General features: G+C 51.9%; 2 protein-coding genes across 2 annotated transcripts; both read left to right on the forward strand.

Moving 5' to 3' along the window:
- The first annotated feature begins 4,616 nt into the window (after positions 1-4,616).
- On the forward strand, positions 4,617-5,087 carry LOC130143353 (urocortin-3-like). The gene has a single exon (XM_056326052.1). It carries the CDS (start codon positions 4,617-4,619, stop codon positions 5,085-5,087), a length of 471 nt encoding a protein of 156 aa, XP_056182027.1.
- A 6,653-nt stretch (positions 5,088-11,740) lies between these two features.
- LOC130143349 (tubulin alpha-3 chain-like) lies at positions 11,741-14,201 on the forward strand. The gene is made up of 3 exons (XM_056326049.1): positions 11,741-11,933; positions 12,130-12,278; positions 13,116-14,201. The coding sequence occupies exons 1-3, from the start codon at positions 11,756-11,758 to the stop codon at positions 14,094-14,096; spliced, it is 1,308 nt and encodes a 435-aa protein (XP_056182024.1). The 5' UTR covers positions 11,741-11,755; the 3' UTR covers positions 14,097-14,201.
- The last annotated feature ends 3,029 nt before the right edge of the window (positions 14,202-17,230 follow it).

Consider the following 17,230-nt stretch of genomic DNA (forward strand, 5'->3'; position numbering starts at 1 on the left):
TCCCCACTTTTGGTAGAATTTGTTCCTTCCGAGGGATAACTGCACAGCACCAGCCCTTTGCTGGAAGAAGGTAACAATGGCATTTCCAAGCAGGTTTCAGAGAGGAGCTCTGATAAGCAGGCAGGGCTGAGCAGAGTTCTGGGGCCACCAGGACCCCCCATCCTAGCTGCAAATCTGTGGTGGCCATCAGAGGGACCCTCCACCAGAGACCTGACTCCTTCGGGTGTCTCATGTCAGGCTCACATGGAGCAACACCTGCTTCCAGCAGGGAGATCTCCATCCCCATCCTTTTTGTAGCACAAAGCACCTTTGCTTGCAAACCAGTGCCATGGGGCATTTCAGGAGACCTCTGACCACACCAGGACCAGAGCGCTACTGGGAACCCAGGCTAGGGGTGTTTCCTGACTTGCTGCTGCTCGGTGCAATCTGAGTTAATTCTGCTGGACCTCAGTGGGTTTGGGAGTTTTAGGGTGGTTTTTTTCGAGACATACATTATCCCTACCTCCATGCTGCACCTGGGACCATGCTACCACATCCTGGAAGAAGTTTCACGAAATTTCAGTCTTCCATAGATTTTCCTGCCTGCATGGGAGAAGAAAACCCTCTAGAGATGGGAAACCAGGCAGAGGTAGACCAGTGTGAGCAGGGCAATTCTGTCCCTGCTTTGGACGGCAGTTACAAGCGGCGACCTGGAGCAAAATGCTGCCAAGGTGCTGCACCAGCCCCATTCTTCAAACAGAAACACATTAATTGGGATAACACTGTTAATCAGTACCGCAAACCCCAACAGGCATTAAAACCTCTGCATTTAAAATATCTTTGCACCAAGTGCCTGGCTACCTGGAGAAGCAGGGGGAAAAGTATGTCTGCGTGATCCTCCAAAGTCCCGGCACTGGCAACAGCCTCTTTTTCGGGTGACTCTTCCCAGGCTGTCAGATTCAGACGTCTTCCCTCCCCCGCCCCCTTTTTCCCTTCTGAATGGGGAGAGGCACCGCAGCCCTGTGACGTTGCCAGCTCCCTCTGATTTCATTTTAATGAAATCATACCCAAATGAAGGCACCACGTCTGGAGTTACGACGCAAACCCCGTGATCGCTCATTTTTATATATACACGAGGGAGGGGGAAAGCGTTTCCATAGAGAGAAAAAATATCACAGCCCTCTTAATAACAATAAAAGAAAAGCAAGGGTGCAGAAGTTGAGGGGACCGCGCCTGATGCCTCTCTCCTCAGAGTGAGACCGCAGAAACCCCTTCCCATCGCGACCACCAAGGACTACCAGGTGAGTGCCTGGATTTCATTTACTAACCAGCAGCCACCTTCATTTGCACAAACTTTAAATATTTCAGTGCTTTCCTCGGGAGATCAGGTCCCACATTTCTCTGAAAAAAAAAAAAGAAAAAAGAAAAAAAAAAAGAAAAAATTAAAAAGAAAAAAATAGCAGGACAGGGAAAAGCAATTCAAGATAATTGTGTTAAGAGAATCCCCTCACTATCACTCCTAAGCAAAAAAATTTCTTTTTTATTATTATAAAATTTTTTTGAGACCAATCAGGCTGGGCAGCATGGGAAAGGTTTGGAAATTGTGGGAAACTGAAAAGTAGAGATCTAAATCACTGCTATGATTAAAGGAATGGGGAGGTGACAAGGGCACAGCCCTGTCCCCACTGGGTCAGCTTGAATTTTGGAGCCCAAGAATCAGCACTGTCAGGAGAGATTCATTAGGAAAGTGGAGGCAGCATCAGACAGAAAGAGTTTTAAGAGTCTATAGGTCTCATCCACAGTAGTATTTTATTCCAGACTTACTTTCTGACGGGGAAGAAAATAGCTTTAATCCAGCGCCTCTGCTGCCGAGGAGCCCAAGACAACCAGCACATCGCTTTGTCCCCACTTTGCCGGAGCTGCCTTGCTGGAGCAATAGACGTTTCTCTTTAAAGCTGAGAGCAGATCTTCAGCTGATACAGATGGTCCTGCCGCGGCTGTCGGCACCACCTCAATGTAATGCCTGTAAATTGCTCACGGGCATCCCGGCAATTTCCACCCTGAGGAATGGCACCCGCAGGTCACCCTCCGGCAGCGGCAGGTTTAACTCAGACTTCCTCAGATCCACCGCATGTGGGGTTTCTTCTTTTCCTGCTTTTTTCGGGGGCCGGGGGAATTGCATTTCAGCCACGTTACCCCCTTGTTCTGCCTTTCCCCTCACTCAGCCAAGGTCCCCGAAGAGTTTTGCTAAGTGTAAAAAGCCCGAGCTGGCTGCCGGGCCAAGCCACCCGTTTGAGGCAGCTGTGAAACAGAGGCAAGGAGGAGCCGCTGCTCCGCGGCTCTGGAGAGGGCAGCGGCAGCTCACACCAGCTCAGTCTCTCCCAGCAGCTGTGCCAGCTCTGCAAGGCCTTTTGAAGATATTCTGCCTCTCCACCCAGCAGCTCAGGACCAGGGTCCCAGGGAGAGCAGGGGTTGTAGACAAGGGTGAGAAATTTAGCAGCCTCTAAATTCATGCCACCCACCCTGCTAGCAGGGGCTGCCAGGATTTTCTTTTTTTTTTTTTTTTTTTGTGAGGGGGACTGTTCCTTCTGAGGCTGAAACGCAGCTGCAAAGGGGGAGGTTTTGGGGTAGGAGAAAGATCTTCATCCTGTTAAGCTTTTGCAAGCAAAAAACTAAGTCCCAGTGTTTACATGTCTGAATTGGGGCTGAAGGAAGGAGAGGTTTGGGCCCTGAATTGCTCTTGCATGGGGGCTGTGTGCCTGGGGAAAGGTTTCCTCCCCCGTGCTGCCTGGGTCGTGCCATGGCTGCTGCATGTCCTCTGTCTCTCTTCTGGACACAGGGCAGAGTTAAGGGGGTGGCTGTTGCCTGGGGGGGGGTGTGTGTGTCTCTGTGGGGTTTTGTGCAGGGGCATGTGAGGCAAAGGAGTGGAAATTAAACAGGTCCTTCAAATCCTGCCTGTACGACCTGCCCCATTCTCCCCCTCTGAGGGACTGCAAAGGGCAGGGTTAAGGGGATAAACCTGTCCCAGTCTCCCCCTCCACAGGACGGTGATGGACAGTTAAAGTGACAGCAGTTTCAGGGACCGCGGCTCAGGGGGAAGAAGAGCAGGTCCAGGGTGACAACTCCTAGGGCAAGTGATTTGACTTGATTTTGATGGGTCTGAGGACATCTCCCCCACCCAGCAGCCCCTTATGCAGTGGTGCACAGCCTCCATACCCAGAAGATGCACATACTCCATCCCCAAAGACACAGACATCCATGGAGACCCAAGGGAGCCATCCTGCTCTGAAAGAACTTCCCACGGGCTTCCCCAGCCTCCCTGACACCTCCACACTCCTGTCCCCATGGGAAATAAATTAGCAGTTCGTGACCCCAAATCAGTGATGAAACCCCAGCCCCAGGCAGGGCCCTGCACCCCCGGGGACTGTCCCCTGGCCAGGGCTTGCCATGCGGTGCCCTTGCCACAAGGTGGGGTCTGAAGATCGGGAATGCCAGCACACCTCCAGGCGCTTGGAGGGGCCATGTGCCCTCAGGGCTGGCCCCAGGGACACTTTTCTGACCTCGACAGGGGCAAAGACCCTCACCATGAGATCCCCTGTGGCCTTTTCGGTGGTCTTTTTGAATGGTCGGGTGGGTATACAGGGCAATGGGTCGCTTCTGGGAGAGACAGGACTCAGAGATGGGGAGGTTTTGTGGAGCAGGAGGGTTATCCCAAGGTTTTCAGTCCCCCTCAAGGCCCAGAAATGACTGTCTTTCAAGCAGGGAGTGACGCTGCTATGATGTTATTTTGGAGGTGGCCCCAGGTCCCCAGGCAGGGCTGTCCACAGGGGGACTGCACCCTAGATGGGCCATCAGATGGGGCAGCCCATCCTGAACGCAGGGTGGAGGGGGGTCCTGGGCATGGAGCCATGGGGTAACAGGCAGCCCTGGAGCACCCAGGGTCAGGGCTGGAGAAGGGACATGGGGCCATCACAGTGGACTGGTGGCAGATCACACCTCCAGCACTGGGGCTGACTGTCCCCCACTCTTCATGCCCTTTTCAGAAGGAGTTTTGTGAACAGGTGGAAGGGCAAGTTCTGGTTTCAAAGAGCACAGAAACATCTCTGGTGGCTTCAGACTGACCAGAGAGGAGCTGAAAGGAAAACCCACCTTTACAGCACCTGGTGGTACCCACAGTTACTCCATGGAGGAGTTAGCAAGGTAGAGAGGGCTGCAGGGAGGCTGCAATGAGATTCCTCCAGGCAAGGAGGTACCCACAGTAGAAACCGTCTCTCCTGCAGCAGGCACTGGTGCTTCAGCAAATGGATGGCCAAATCCTTTCCTTCATGGAGACTGCAGCTTTGCAAAGCATTTTGGACATTCCACCTCCCACCCAGCACCCCAAAACCAAGGGCTGGGGGATTGCACCTTGGAGGAGGAGGCCCCAGGACAACTGATTCCCACCCACCTGTCCTAACCATTAGAGGGGATGGGGGAGACCTGGGAGGTGAAACCAAGAGTGCAGAATCTGGGAGAGGGACCCAGGTCTATGGGATGTGGGAGGATGGGGAGACAATGGTGCTCTATCCTGGGCCCGGCAGGATGCTCATGCCCATCTCTGCCCTCCCCTCACTCTCTCCATTGGGCAGGCCACCACAATGGCCCACACCAGGCTGCTGCTCCTCCTTGCCCTCCTCTGTGCTGCCGAGACTGGCCAAGCTCTCCACCTCTACAGCGCCGCCTCTATCTTCAGCTGCCTTAATGCGGCCCTTGCTGAAGCCCAGAAGAGCCGCCCAGAAGAAAACACCATCTTGGACAAGCGCAGTTTCGACTTGCCATCGCCAGAGGAGGTGTCAGGTGAGGAGGTGGGGGAGGATGCGGTGGATGAAGAGATGGGGAAAAGGACGTTCCCAGGTGAAGGCCATTACAAATATGTCTCCCAGGCACAGGTAAAGGGGAAGACGTACCAAAACCGGGCCAAGAGCGACCGCCGCACCAAGGTCACCCTCTCCCTCGACGTCCCCACCAACATCATGAACATTCTCTTCAACATCGCCAAAGCCAAGAACCTGCGGGCAAAGGCCGCCGCCAATGCTCACCTCGTGGCCCAAATCGGGTGGCGGAAGTGACCCCCCACAGGGCAGGGGGGACTCAGAGCTGGGCTGGCTGCAAGGGGCCACCACCTGGCCCCAGCTTGCTGGCCAGACAGGACTGATGGCCGTGTACGATATCAGTGTTGTATATTTTTGACCCATAGAGCTACCTAACTTTCATACCTCTTCTTCCTCCTTCTCTCCTTCCTGATCTCCTCCATCCCTCCTCCTGGACATTTCCACGCGCGGGGAAGAGGCTTGTGTCTGCAGCAGGGCAAAGGGACGCATTGCCTCAGGAAGGTCTCTAATTAAAGCTACAATCTCTTGAGTTTCCAGTGCTTTGTTATCCCATCGCCTCCACTGGGTGCTCGATCAGGCCTGTCTGGGCCCACTGGGTTTCCAAAACCTCCCTCCAGCTCAACTTCATGGCCCTGTCTCCACCACCATCCAGACCCTACTCCCTCCCAAATTCTCCATACACAAGTTGTCCCTACACACAATCATTACTGCATTGGAAAGGGAAAAGCAAGAATGGGCAGGGGACCTCAAGAGGAATTTCCCAGTTTCCCCTTCTGGGGACTCTCTAGGTTTTAAGGTTGTTTTACAACCACTCCTTTCCCCACCAGCACCTTCAGCAGTTGCAGCTGGGACAGCATCAACCTTCCGATCCACATGGCCCTTCACAAGTGTTCCCAAGTCATCACTTGGCACTGGTCAGGGCCACCCCACGGCCTCAGGTGAGTCTGGACCCCAAGAGCTGCAGGTGCCTCCCTGGCTGCTCCAGATCCACCTCATGGGGTCTGTCCATGTTGCCCAGTCTATCCCTGCCCACCTTTCCCACCACTCTGCCTTTCCTGGTAGACCTCTGTACCGGTTTTTCAGTTGGTAGAGCTTCAGCTCCCTATGCGCAGACTTCAACATTCAACAACACAAACATTCACGCTGTTCTTTTCCACCTTCCACTGAAGCCCAGCTCACCAAGCTCCCACCCCTTCACCTTAGACTATTTATCCCTTCCTCTAAATCTGCCATTCTCTTCACCTCCCAGCCCCGCTCCAAGATGAAACTTCATCTTCTGACCTCCATCTCTGCATGTAGCAGGCATGGGAGATGGAGAGAATTTGGCCTTTCTTTCCCAGAAGATGTTTATCAAAAGCAACAAAGCAGCTCCCACCAGCTCCATCTAGGGCATGGCCAGAGCACTCCGGGGGGACATTAAGAGGGGATAGATCTCCAGTTGAAGGGTTGGCAGATGGACTCACCAGCTCCATCTGAGGAGATGTAGGTGGAGGCATCTCCTCGCCGCCCCACCAAGCACCCAGAGGAGGCAACACAGCTGAATTCGGCCCCAGCAAGCCCATGCTCAGGTGGTCAAGGATCCTAGACGATCCACAGACCAGGGACTCAGGACCCAACCCCCAAAAGCAAAAACAAAAAAAAAGGAGTACACCAGGCCCTTCAGCATCTTCCTCTCATAGCACACATCTCCAGCAGACGACCCACCAACATGCCCACAGCATCTCTGTGCAATGGCCTCCTCCTGCCTCAGCTCCAAGGGTGTACAGGCGAGGTCTTTCCTTGTTGCAATCCGCTGTAGCCTTGCACTATATTGACCTTTAAGTACACTTTATGTATATAGCTTTATACATTTTTATAGCCCAACACCCTACACATCTATCCCCCACTGGTATGTTGAGCTCTCGTTCAGCAGGACATAGGCATTGTCCCCATTTTACACCCAGGGAAACTGAGGCACACACGCCCACTCACATCTGGTCAGGCAAAGCAGGGTACAGCAAAGTCAGACCTGTCTGGGCACCCAGCTGGACATACTCTCGTTCCTTTGTGGGGTTGTCCAGAGGTGCCCCAGGTTGTCAGAGTTCAGCCTTTTCTGGTGCAGAGATGTCTAGAGTAACCTTGGGCAGCAAGGAGCAACAGGGATTTGCTCAGAGCCGAGGGAGAAATCATTGCTCTGAGCAGAAAGTTGAAAAGACTTTCCCCTGTGCTCCCCAGTGAGCTCCAGTAAAGCACTGGTCCAGGCTGGGAACAGGCTTTTGTCCCCCACCAGCTGCCATGGGGATCTGCACCATCCCTGGTTTTGAGGTCCTTCTCCAGCACCAGGTTAGACAATGGGAATATCTCAGCCCCACTGGTGCCTGGAAATCAAAACATCACACGCCTGGGGCTCACGCTGAGTGAGCTCAGTGAGCTTCTGATCCCCTTTAATGAAGGCAATTAACATTGAAGTGACACCACGGAAGCAGATGAGCCAAGGTGTTTGCTGGCACCAGGCTGTGCTTGCACGTGCAAAGCTGAGACAGGGACAGCAGATACCAGCTGATAGTGAGTGATGGGGAAAGCAGAGATCCTCCATCCCCAGCTGCATCCCCGCCAGGGAGTCTCACACACACCCGGCACTGGCTTGGACGAACCCTCCCAAAATTAATCCTCCTTCTCAACCTCTGCCAGGCGAGACCAGGGGTTGCTTGGAGGGGCTGAAACACATGCAGATGTTGGAGGAGCCAGATTTCCTGAGGAAGCTGGATAGAAATAGGAGCACTGAAATCTCCATCAGCACCCATCTGTGCCTGGGAACATGTAGAGCCAAGGTGCTGTGCTTGGAAAAGACATCATTGTTGATTGGGGTGATATGTGCAGTTTTGTAAAAGCCAGGTGAGGATTTGGTCTTTCCTGCCGTTTCATGCAGGAAGTCTTGGTATTGCACTCAAAAAGAGAGGTTTGCTCAGGCATGGGTGCACAGTTGCTGCACACTCACAACATACCTGCCTGCCTCCATTGCCAGGTCCCCTCCAGTCTCTTCATAATCCTTACCCCAGGCAGCCAGCTCTTCCCAGACCTCCAGGAATGCCCTCGTCCTCCTTCTCCTCCTCCACATGATAATGCTCAGAGGCTTCTTTCACCCACACCAGAGCAAACCAGAGATGCTGCAGTGATTTAGACAGCCCCCAAGGACAGCAGATCCTGAACCTCATCCTGGGATCAAGGAGGTCCCATGCCCATCTGGCTGAGGAAGGGATTCAGGCAGTGTAACTCAATGGGCATCAAGCATCTGGCCAAAAATGCACTCCCACTGTGCAAGGAGGTATCCACACTCACATCCATGGGGTCTTGGCTAAAAAAACCAAGATGATTTCCAGCAGCAACCACAGGCAGAGTTTGCCCATGCACCTCGGGACAGAGAGCAAGGGAACATGGCAGAGTTATATCAGGAGATGATCCCTAAGCAGGGTGGTGAGATGCACTTCAGGCTGCAGATACACCTAGAGGGAGCCATCCCTGGTGGCATCAAAGCCTGCTTCTGGGATGTCCTGTCCCATTCTTGGAATGTTTTGTCCCACTCCTGGGATGTCCGGTCCTGCTCTGAGCTGGGCCAGCTGTAACCAACTCTTCCAGGAACAGGGCTACCCCCGGCCACCCAGGAGCTCTGCATGGAACTCTGTCAACACGATTTGTGATATGAATAGGAGCACATAAAGATGCAAAAGCAACCCAATTATTTGAAGAAGGATAAGAAACTGCCCCCAGTTTCAGCCGCAGACCCACTGGCTGCTGGATGGGTGATTTGCTCTGCTCTATGTCCCTCTCACGTGCTTTTGCTGTGACTCTGGACTGTTGCCTTCCTGACCATTTTCTGTGAGTTGTGCCCTGGGGCAGTCCCATTTTCTGTTCCTCTTCTTAGAAGACCCCAACTTTCCCACTGAACCCAAGAGAGGTGGTAGGGCAGAGGGTAAACCACCCATATCCAGGGCACCAGACCACGAGACTTAGTAGGTCCCGTAAAGCCCATCCCCATGTCTTAAGTCTAAATCAGATTTTACAACTTGTGTTTCTGGCCTCTGAGACATCCCATGTCCGTGAGGTTTTGCTTTTTTATATGCTGCACGGAGAATAAAACCATTGTCCATTTGCAAAGTGGTGGTCACATTGGTGCCCCTCAGTCCTGGCATTATGCCATATACTGTCACCTCTCTCCTTGTCTGTCCCAAGTCCCCCCAGACATCCATCAGCCCCACATCACAGAACAGCCTCAGCATCTCTGATGAATTTTTGCCACCTAACAGCTCTTATCCCTATCTTAGAGAAGGGACACTGAGGAACAGAAAAGTCCCATCTCCACCAGTGTTCCAGGACCACACAGGTCCTACATTCCCCTCTGGCAGTGAGGCCCATCTCCATGGGACAGGCTGGGGAGAGCTCCACTCTCTGCACTGTCAATGGCCTGGGGCCAGGAAAGGGGGATGCTGCAAAGTTCAGGCACAGCCAGGGCAGCTGGATTGCGTTCGATGGGCCAACACTGCCCTGGAGCTGGGAGAGCCTGGCTTCCTCATGGGGCACCAGTGCTGGAGAACCAATCCCAGCCCCATGACATTACCCCAGGGCAGGAGCCCCATTCTGCAACTCCTGTCCATCCCCAAGAGATTCAACAGACGTGCTGTTTGCATTTGGAAAAGGGCAATGGAACACAGAAAACACATTTCCAGCCCTGAGGATGGCAACGAAAGTTTTAAAAATTAGCATAATTCTTTAAATATATAAATAAATAATTCCACATGCTCCCCCACCCCCAAAAAATAACCATTCAAAGCTCCTTTTCTGATTTCACAGAAAGTGCTCTTAGACATCGTAGGGAAAGCAATTCTGAATGAATATTTAAAAGCCAAAGAAACTCCAAACTCTATGGGTTTGCAGGTGCAAATCCTTCAAAGAACCTTGATTACCCCACATGGCTATCCCTCCTGGAGCAGAAACACCTGAACCCTTTGCCAGCAGGTGGCTGCACAAGGAGGGAACAGGAGGGACCCCTCTAGCAGAGAGCCCAGCTCTACCTTCTATAAAAAGCCCAAGAGGGAGGCAGATAGGGTGTGCTCTCAGGGAGGTGGTTCATAAGTGTGGTAAGGGGTCCTGGAGGTTTGGAGCAATGGTGAGTAGCTGTGGGTCTGCTCTCTGATAGTCAGGGCTGGTCCTGCCTGGCTCCGCAGGAGGGTGAGGCTGGCGATGGCTTTTTTTTCCCAGTGAGATGTTTTGCCCCTGGCTGTGTGCTTCTGTGGGTGTAAAACTGGTTGTGGGGTATGGGGGAGCATGTGAGCCCTGGACAAGGGGTTCCTAAAGGCGCAGAGCTTGTGCTTGGGCATGTCCAGTGCTGGGTTGGCTTTGCAAATGTTGGTGTCCCCCTCTTCCTGACCTAGGGAGGGCTACTCTGCTGAAATGCCTTCAGACCTGTTTATCCTTCTGTGTGAAGATATTTTGAAGGTATTGCTGGTGGTATTCAATACATGACTGAGCTAGGTGCCCATCTGGTGCTGCTGTGGGGCTGGGGCAGACCTGGAACAGGGGATGAAGGTCTCTCCTTGTGGAGACTGGTTCAGCATCCCTGTTCTGTCCTTGGCGTTGGGGGTGGCTAAGGCTGTCCTGGGACTGTTTTAGGAAGAGAAGTGCAGTGGTGGTGGCTGAGGGCTGCTGTATTAAACATCAACACTCAGGGCAGGACCCTCTGCTGTAGTGGAGGATGTTGCTGCCCTGTGTCTGTGCTTGGTAGGGGTCCTGCTGTGCCAGGCTTCTTGCAAGAAGTTAACTTGAGAGTTGCTGTGCTGGTGCAGTGTCCTGCCTAGGCCACAGCTAAAAGCAGATGGTGAAGGCAGACTAAGGTTTGGGTAAGCCCATCTGACACTTTCTTATCTTGTAGCTCAGGGCTTCTTGAAATGGACGTGGTTTTTTTCCCTTAGTAAGCCTCAGTAGAAGTCTCTAGTCCAGTCTCCTTGAGCCCAAAAGCCTGGGTTTCACAGCCTCCTGTGTCAAGGAGTTCAACAGCACAACCACACTTTCTGTACAGGGACTCCTCTCTAGCCAAGCCAAGAGCAGTTGCTTTATGGGGCAATTACTAGTCTTGTATGGAGGTAATGAAGAAATGCTCTCTTGCTTGGATTCTCTCCAGCTGTCTCTAATCGGTGATCCTGCATAGCTGTATCTAATCTAAATGGAGATGAGAAACTACTCTGACAGTCAGTTCTTGAAGCTCAACAGCACTGGCTTCTCCCATCAGAGAGAAGCAGAGGGCTGCTGCTGCTGTCTGAGCAGGGAGAAGTCTGCCTGTACCTCCCTGGGAGGAGCATGGTGGGAGTGTTCCCACTGCTGCCTAAGGCTGGCTGGGCTGAATCATTCCCTCCTCTGCAGCTGAGAGCACCAGATACAGTACCTGGGAAGGCTGTCTGTGCCCTGTCTCCTGCCCCAAGGCAGGATCAGCAAAGCAAAGAGAAGAAACCATGAGCAGCTGGACCTGATAGCCACCATGTACTGTAGATTCAGCAGCTGGGCGTGGTGGCCTGCTTCTTGTAACAGGGCTCCTGAGCAATATGAGTGTTGGGATGCAGAGGGACCTGCCACAACACCCTGCTCTCTGCATCTGCCTTGCTGGGGAGATTGCAGCATCTCTCTGAAGTGCTAATGCTTATTTGTGGGTTGTTCAGCAGCTCTCGGGTGCCTGCTACAGAGAAAGTGTCCTGGCTGCCACCAAGCTGGGTTAATGTTCCTCTTGTCCATAGGTTGTTAGCCACATGCTCTATAAAGACATTCAGAAGTGCCCGCTCTAGTCTAATTCCTCAGTGTACACTCCTAACTTTCTCTTCTCTCCCATTCCTGTGCAGAGGGAGTGTATTTCTATCCATATTGGCCAGGCTGGTGTCCAGATGGGCAATTCCTGTTGGGAATTATATTGCCTGGAGCATGGGATTGAGCCAGATGGATTCTCCCCCAGTGAATTCCCAGGGCAAGCAGACTCTTCCTTTGGGACCTTCTTCAGTGAGACAGGATCAGGGAAGTATGTACCCAGGGCAATATTTGTTGACCTAGAGTCTACTGTCATTGGTAAGTCATGGAAGGTCTCCAAAACTCTTGGGGGTGGGGGCAATAACTTCTCTGTACCTGAAGTGTGGTGTTGGCCACCTAAACTCTTGGAAGCTAGCAGCCTCACCATGTAAAACTGCCTCTAAATTAGTGCAAGTAACTTGGTAGACAGCAGATCTTATGCTAGTGACACTCATGAGATCTCGATCCCCTCCAGATGAGATCAGGACTGGGATCTACCGCACGCTCTTCCACCCAGAGCAGCTCATCAGTGGCAAAGAAGATGCTGCCAACAACTATGCTCGGGGCCGCTACACCGTTGGGAAGGAGATCATTGACTCTGTTGTTGACAGAGCTCGTAAAATGGTAAAAACCTTGTGGAGGGTCGTCTGCATAGCGCTCTGGTTGCTTTTGCCCTGGCTGTCAAGAGATGCAATGGGCTGGGTGGCTGGAGTGGAGAGAGGGAGGCAGTGGTGAGACTAAACCAAGCATATCTTGGTTGGCTTGAAAATGCCACTGTGACCTGGAGCAACACAATGGGATGCCTGTGGGTGTAGGTCTTGCTGCTTGGGACTTAAGGGGAAAACCAGGGACTCAAGATGCCCCCAGCTTAAGCAGGAAAAGAAGCAGCTGCGACTTGACTGTCCAGGCAAGAGGGCTTTCCCCTAATGTGTGTAGGGTTTGCTGTGTCAATCCTGATCCAAAATCTTATCCCAAACAATGTCACATCTCAGCTTCTGGATAGTGGCTCCCCTTAGACCTCTCTTCCCTAGTGTGATAGTGTCTGGAGCATAAGGTTTCACCCACACAGACCTCAGAAGTGCTGTGATAACACTTGATTTAAGTGGAAACTTGTAGTGACTTTCAGACTTCTCCTAATCTTCTTGACTGTTAGTATTGTGAGTCTCTCTGACCTAATACGTCACTCCCTCAGGCCAGGCCTCCTTTCCTCCAAAAGTAGAAGATAATGTAAAAGCAGCTTAATTTGCTGTGTCTAACAGATCCCACCTTCTAGAAGTGAGAGGGTTGTGTGTAAGCAGTAAAAAAAAAAAAAACAAAACAAAAAAAACCCAAACAAACCAAAACCCACAAACGCCCAAAGACTTGATCTTGATGGTTAAACACAGAACTTTAGCTTAAATCCAAGGACACCACAATAACTCCATTAACTCGGTCCTTCTGGTTCTTTCCCTGGTGCTCCAGACTGAGCAGTGCAGTGGCCTCCAAGGATTCCTGGTCTTCCATAGCTTTGGGGGAGGCACAGGCTCTGGGTTCACCTCCCTTCTCATGGAACGGCTCTCTGTGGAGTACAGCAAGAAGTCCAAGCTGGAGTTCTCTGTGTACCCAGCCCCACGGGTCTCCACAGCAGTGGTGGAGCCCTACAACTCTGTCCTCACCACCCACACTACCCTGGAGCACTCGGACTGCTCCTTCATGGTGGACAACGAAGCCATCTATGACATCTGCAGCCGCAACCTGGACATTGAGCGTCCCACCTACACCAACCTCAACAGGCTGATTGGGCAGATAGTCTCGTCAGTCACTGCCTCCTTGAGATTCAATGGTGCTCTGAATGTTGACCTGACTGAGTTTCAGACCAACCTGGTGCCCTACCCACGGATACACTTCCCGCTCACAACCTATGCACCCATCATCTCTGCAGAGAAAGCCTACCATGAGCGGCTGTCTGTGCCGGAGATCACCAATGCTTGCTTTGAGTTCTCCAACCAGATGGTGAAGTGTGACCCACGCCGTGGCAAGTACATGGCATGCTGCCTGCTGTACCGAGGTGACGTGGTGCCCAAGGATGTGAATGCAGCCATCGCAGCCATTAAAACACGCCGGTCGATCCAGTTTGTGGACTGGTGCCCCACAGGCTTCAAGGTGGGTATCAACTACCAGCCTCCCACGGTGGTGCCTGGGGGAGACCTGGCCAAGGTGCAGCGGGCTGTGTGCATGCTGAGCAACACCACAGCCATTGCGGAGGCATGGGCCCGTCTGGACCACAAGTTTGACCTGATGTATGCCAAGCGAGCCTTTGTGCACTGGTATGTGGGGGAGGGCATGGAGGAGGGGGAGTTTTCAGAGGCCAGAGAGGACCTGGCTGCCCTGGAGAAGGATTATGAGGAGGTTGGAAGGTACTCTGCAGATGGAGAAGATGAGGCTGATGAGGATGAGTATTAATGAACTGCAGTCTGTTCTTAATGAAGTCAGTCCTCTGTCATAAGGCTAAATTGGTTCTGAGTGCCTGGAGGTGCTAAAGGGTTGTCCTGAACAGCAATGCTACTGTTTGACGTATTATACCTTTTCTGCTTGCATAGTTTATGCTCTCATAGTGCACTTCTGTAGCATGGGTGTCTTGAGCTTTATCACACTGCTGTTTATTGGTGAGTGAAGCTGAATAGGTGCCTGACTTAGTGCTGGGGACGCATCCTGCCTAGGCAGAGGATCTGGATTTCTAATCCAGGGGAATGTTGCAAGCTGCCTGCTTTGGCTAAAATGGCAAACTCTTGCTCTAGCTTTTACTGTAAAAGCACCTTTTAATTAGAAATGCACCTGTATACTTCTATGCAACTGTCTTTTTTTATTATTATTATTTGAATAAAGATTTTCTTTCTCTGAGTTCTTTGGACTTAATGAAGATTTATTCTGTGGGGTAGTCCCTTCTGTGTGGATGTTGTCCTGGGGAGAACAGCAAATGCTGATAAGAGTGTGCTCTGGGCAGGTCATCTGTAAGGATCATCAACAATAATTATTGCTGTGAGGCAAGTGTCTTATATCCTGCAGGGACTTGTCTGTCTGGAGCTGGATGCTGTTCTTCTTGCCACCAAGAGCAGCTTGGAGGAAGCATGTCTGGGAGAACAGGGAACCCCCAGTTTGACCAGTGCCATTACAGGGAGTGGCACCTGGGCAAAAAGTACTTTTCTGGTGGGGCTTTACCTCACCATCTTTGGTAAAGCCTGTTTGTTGCCCGAGCAAGTACTGGCTGGTGGAGCAGTGCTGTAGCTGTAGACTGGGGTCTTGCTCAGGGGTTGGTGCAAGCATGAGCTCAGTCCTGTGCACCTGGGGTTGGAGTTTGCCCTGAGGAGGTGTGCCAGGCCAATGTGATGGAGTGGCTCAGGAGGAAAAGCAATGAAAAGCCTCTGATAAGATATAGAGAAGGAGTGTTCATAAGCCTGTGGGGTAGGAGAATGGCTGGCTCCATGCTGCATGGAGTTATACACCATATTTGTTTGTTGTATACCCACTCCTCATTTTAATGCTGGGTTCTGTCTCAAAGTGAAGTCAGTCTCCCTCTGCCCCAGACCTCCTCCATACCCTGTAGCTACAGCTGCCCCCTGTCCTAATGGGGATGTGATTCTGGAGATGTTCCCAAAGTGATGCACTGGCAGGTACAGCCAGGGATGGTTAGAAGGATGGAGATGTGTTGCTGCCTCCTATAATTGGGAGGTGGAAAGAGCCCAGAGCTCATTGTTAGCTGCAGTTAGCCTAAAAAACCAGGGTGCTGGGAGCATGAATAGACAGTAGATGGGTCCTCCCCTCTACTGTTGGGCTGAAGCCTCCTCTGTGCTCAACTCGCTGCTATGAAATTACCTCAGTGAAAACGTCAGGTATGGCCCACTGCTCTTGGGGAGGGTCATGATCCTGAGGGCTACCACCTTTCCCTGGTGGCTCTATTTCCCACAGCCAGCTAAGGCTGGAAGCCACTGGTCCAATCCCCCAAAAATGTGACAGCAGCCTGGGGTGGACACAAAGCAAGCATCACTCCTGCTTGGAGCCACAAGCTGACCCAGTATAGCTGAGCAAGACAGGAGTACAGCCACATGCTCCTGCAGCTTGGAAAGCAATCAGCACAGCACCAGGGCTGATGTAATTGGAGCAGTTGTTTATTACTGCAATCAATTACTCCAGTATGTCTGTCTGCACAGACCCACTCCTGCCCTCCTATGAATGCAGTGAGAGAGGGAAGGAAAGGATTTTCCTTGGCGAGGGATCAATCCTGTGGCTTTTGGGGAGTCAGCATCTCTGGCTCAATGGCCATAGGCAATGCTTTATCAACTTAATGAGTGGTGGATTGTACAGACCCACGCCGAAGAGCAGCACACCCTTCATTGCACAGCTTCAGCTTTATTTTCTCTACCTGTGTGCTGGAATAGCCAAGCTGGTCATAAAAAACCCCACTCCTGTGAACAGCAACCATGGAGCAGCCTGCGGGATCTGCTTCCAGCACATTGCTCCAGCCCATTTTCTATTGTTAATTACTGCTGGGGCAATAGGGGTAGATCACAGGCAATGGGGCAGAGTGGTTCATCATTAGACTAGACTATTTCAGTTGGAAGGGACCTACAATTATGATCTAGTCCAAGTGCCTGACCACTTCAGGGCTGACAGAGTTAAAGAAAATTAAGGGCATTTTCCAAAAGCCTCTTAAACACTGGCAGGCTTCAGGCATCGACCACTTCCCTAGGAAGCCTGTTCTAGTGTTTGACCACCCTTATGATAAAGAAATGCTTTCTAATGTACAGTTTAAACCTCCCCTGGTGCAGATTTGAACCATTCCCGCATGTCCTGTCACTGGACACCACAGAGATCAGCACCTCCCTTCTGCTTCACCTCCTCAGGAAGCTGTAGAGAGCAATTAGGTCACCCTGCAGCCTCCTCTTCTCCAAATGAGACAAACTAGATAACTGCCCTGCAGGGAGGAGGCTCAAGGTACACACAGAGCTCTGCCAGAGACTTCTTATAGGGTGTCAGGCAAGTTCCCTCTTCTTCAGTGCTGTTAATCCCAGATCCAGCAGCAACTGCTGCCTCTTGCTTCCATTCCATGGCATGATGCAAGCTGAGAGCTGTGTCAGGAGCAGGTGTGGAGCTCTGCATGGGGCCAGTGGTGATGAGGCTGCTTAGGCTGGGTTGGTCTTCAGCATAGGGTGACACAGTCTTCAGCTGGCTGGGGTACAAACTGCCTCACTCCATCATCGCTTCTGGGTTCAGCTTGTGGCCATCGCACACAGATATGACAGAAAGGAACTTGCTGCCATTGCAAATTGATGAGCCTGAAGCTCAGAAACATTCACAAAAATGCCCTGATGGAGCTGCAAGGCTGTCAAAGCACTGGGCAGGACTGTGCTTTGGCTGCAGAGAAGCACATGTCCCCAAGTGTCCAACAGCCAGACTTTTCCTCCACTCCCAGCACCGGTAAGAGCTGCGCACCAGGCTCTTGCCATACAGCTCTGCATTCAAGAGCTATCAAGCACACCAGAAGATTTAAAATGAGAAGAAAAAAAAATGAAAATAGTACTTTTAGGAAGCAGGAGGCT

Source organism: Falco biarmicus, unplaced genomic scaffold, assembly GCF_023638135.1.
Source record: "Falco biarmicus isolate bFalBia1 unplaced genomic scaffold, bFalBia1.pri scaffold_27, whole genome shotgun sequence".
Taxonomy (NCBI): Eukaryota; Metazoa; Chordata; class Aves; order Falconiformes; family Falconidae; genus Falco; species Falco biarmicus.

What these genes read in the sequence shown, in the direction of transcription:
- LOC130143353 (XM_056326052.1), top strand. Translation starts at nt 4,617, where the DNA reads ATGGCCCACACCAGGCTGCTGCTCCTCCTTGCCCTCCTCTGTGCTGCC.
- LOC130143349 (XM_056326049.1), top strand. Translation starts at nt 11,756, where the DNA reads ATGGGCAATTCCTGTTGGGAATTATATTGCCTGGAGCATGGGATTGAG. An exon ending in CCTAGAGTCTACTGTCATTG is followed by an intron (nt 11,934 to 12,129) that starts GTAAGTCATGGA and finishes GATCCCCTCCAG; the next exon opens with ATGAGATCAGGACTGGGATC. An exon ending in TTGACAGAGCTCGTAAAATG is followed by an intron (nt 12,279 to 13,115) that starts GTAAAAACCTTG and finishes CTGGTGCTCCAG; the next exon opens with ACTGAGCAGTGCAGTGGCCT.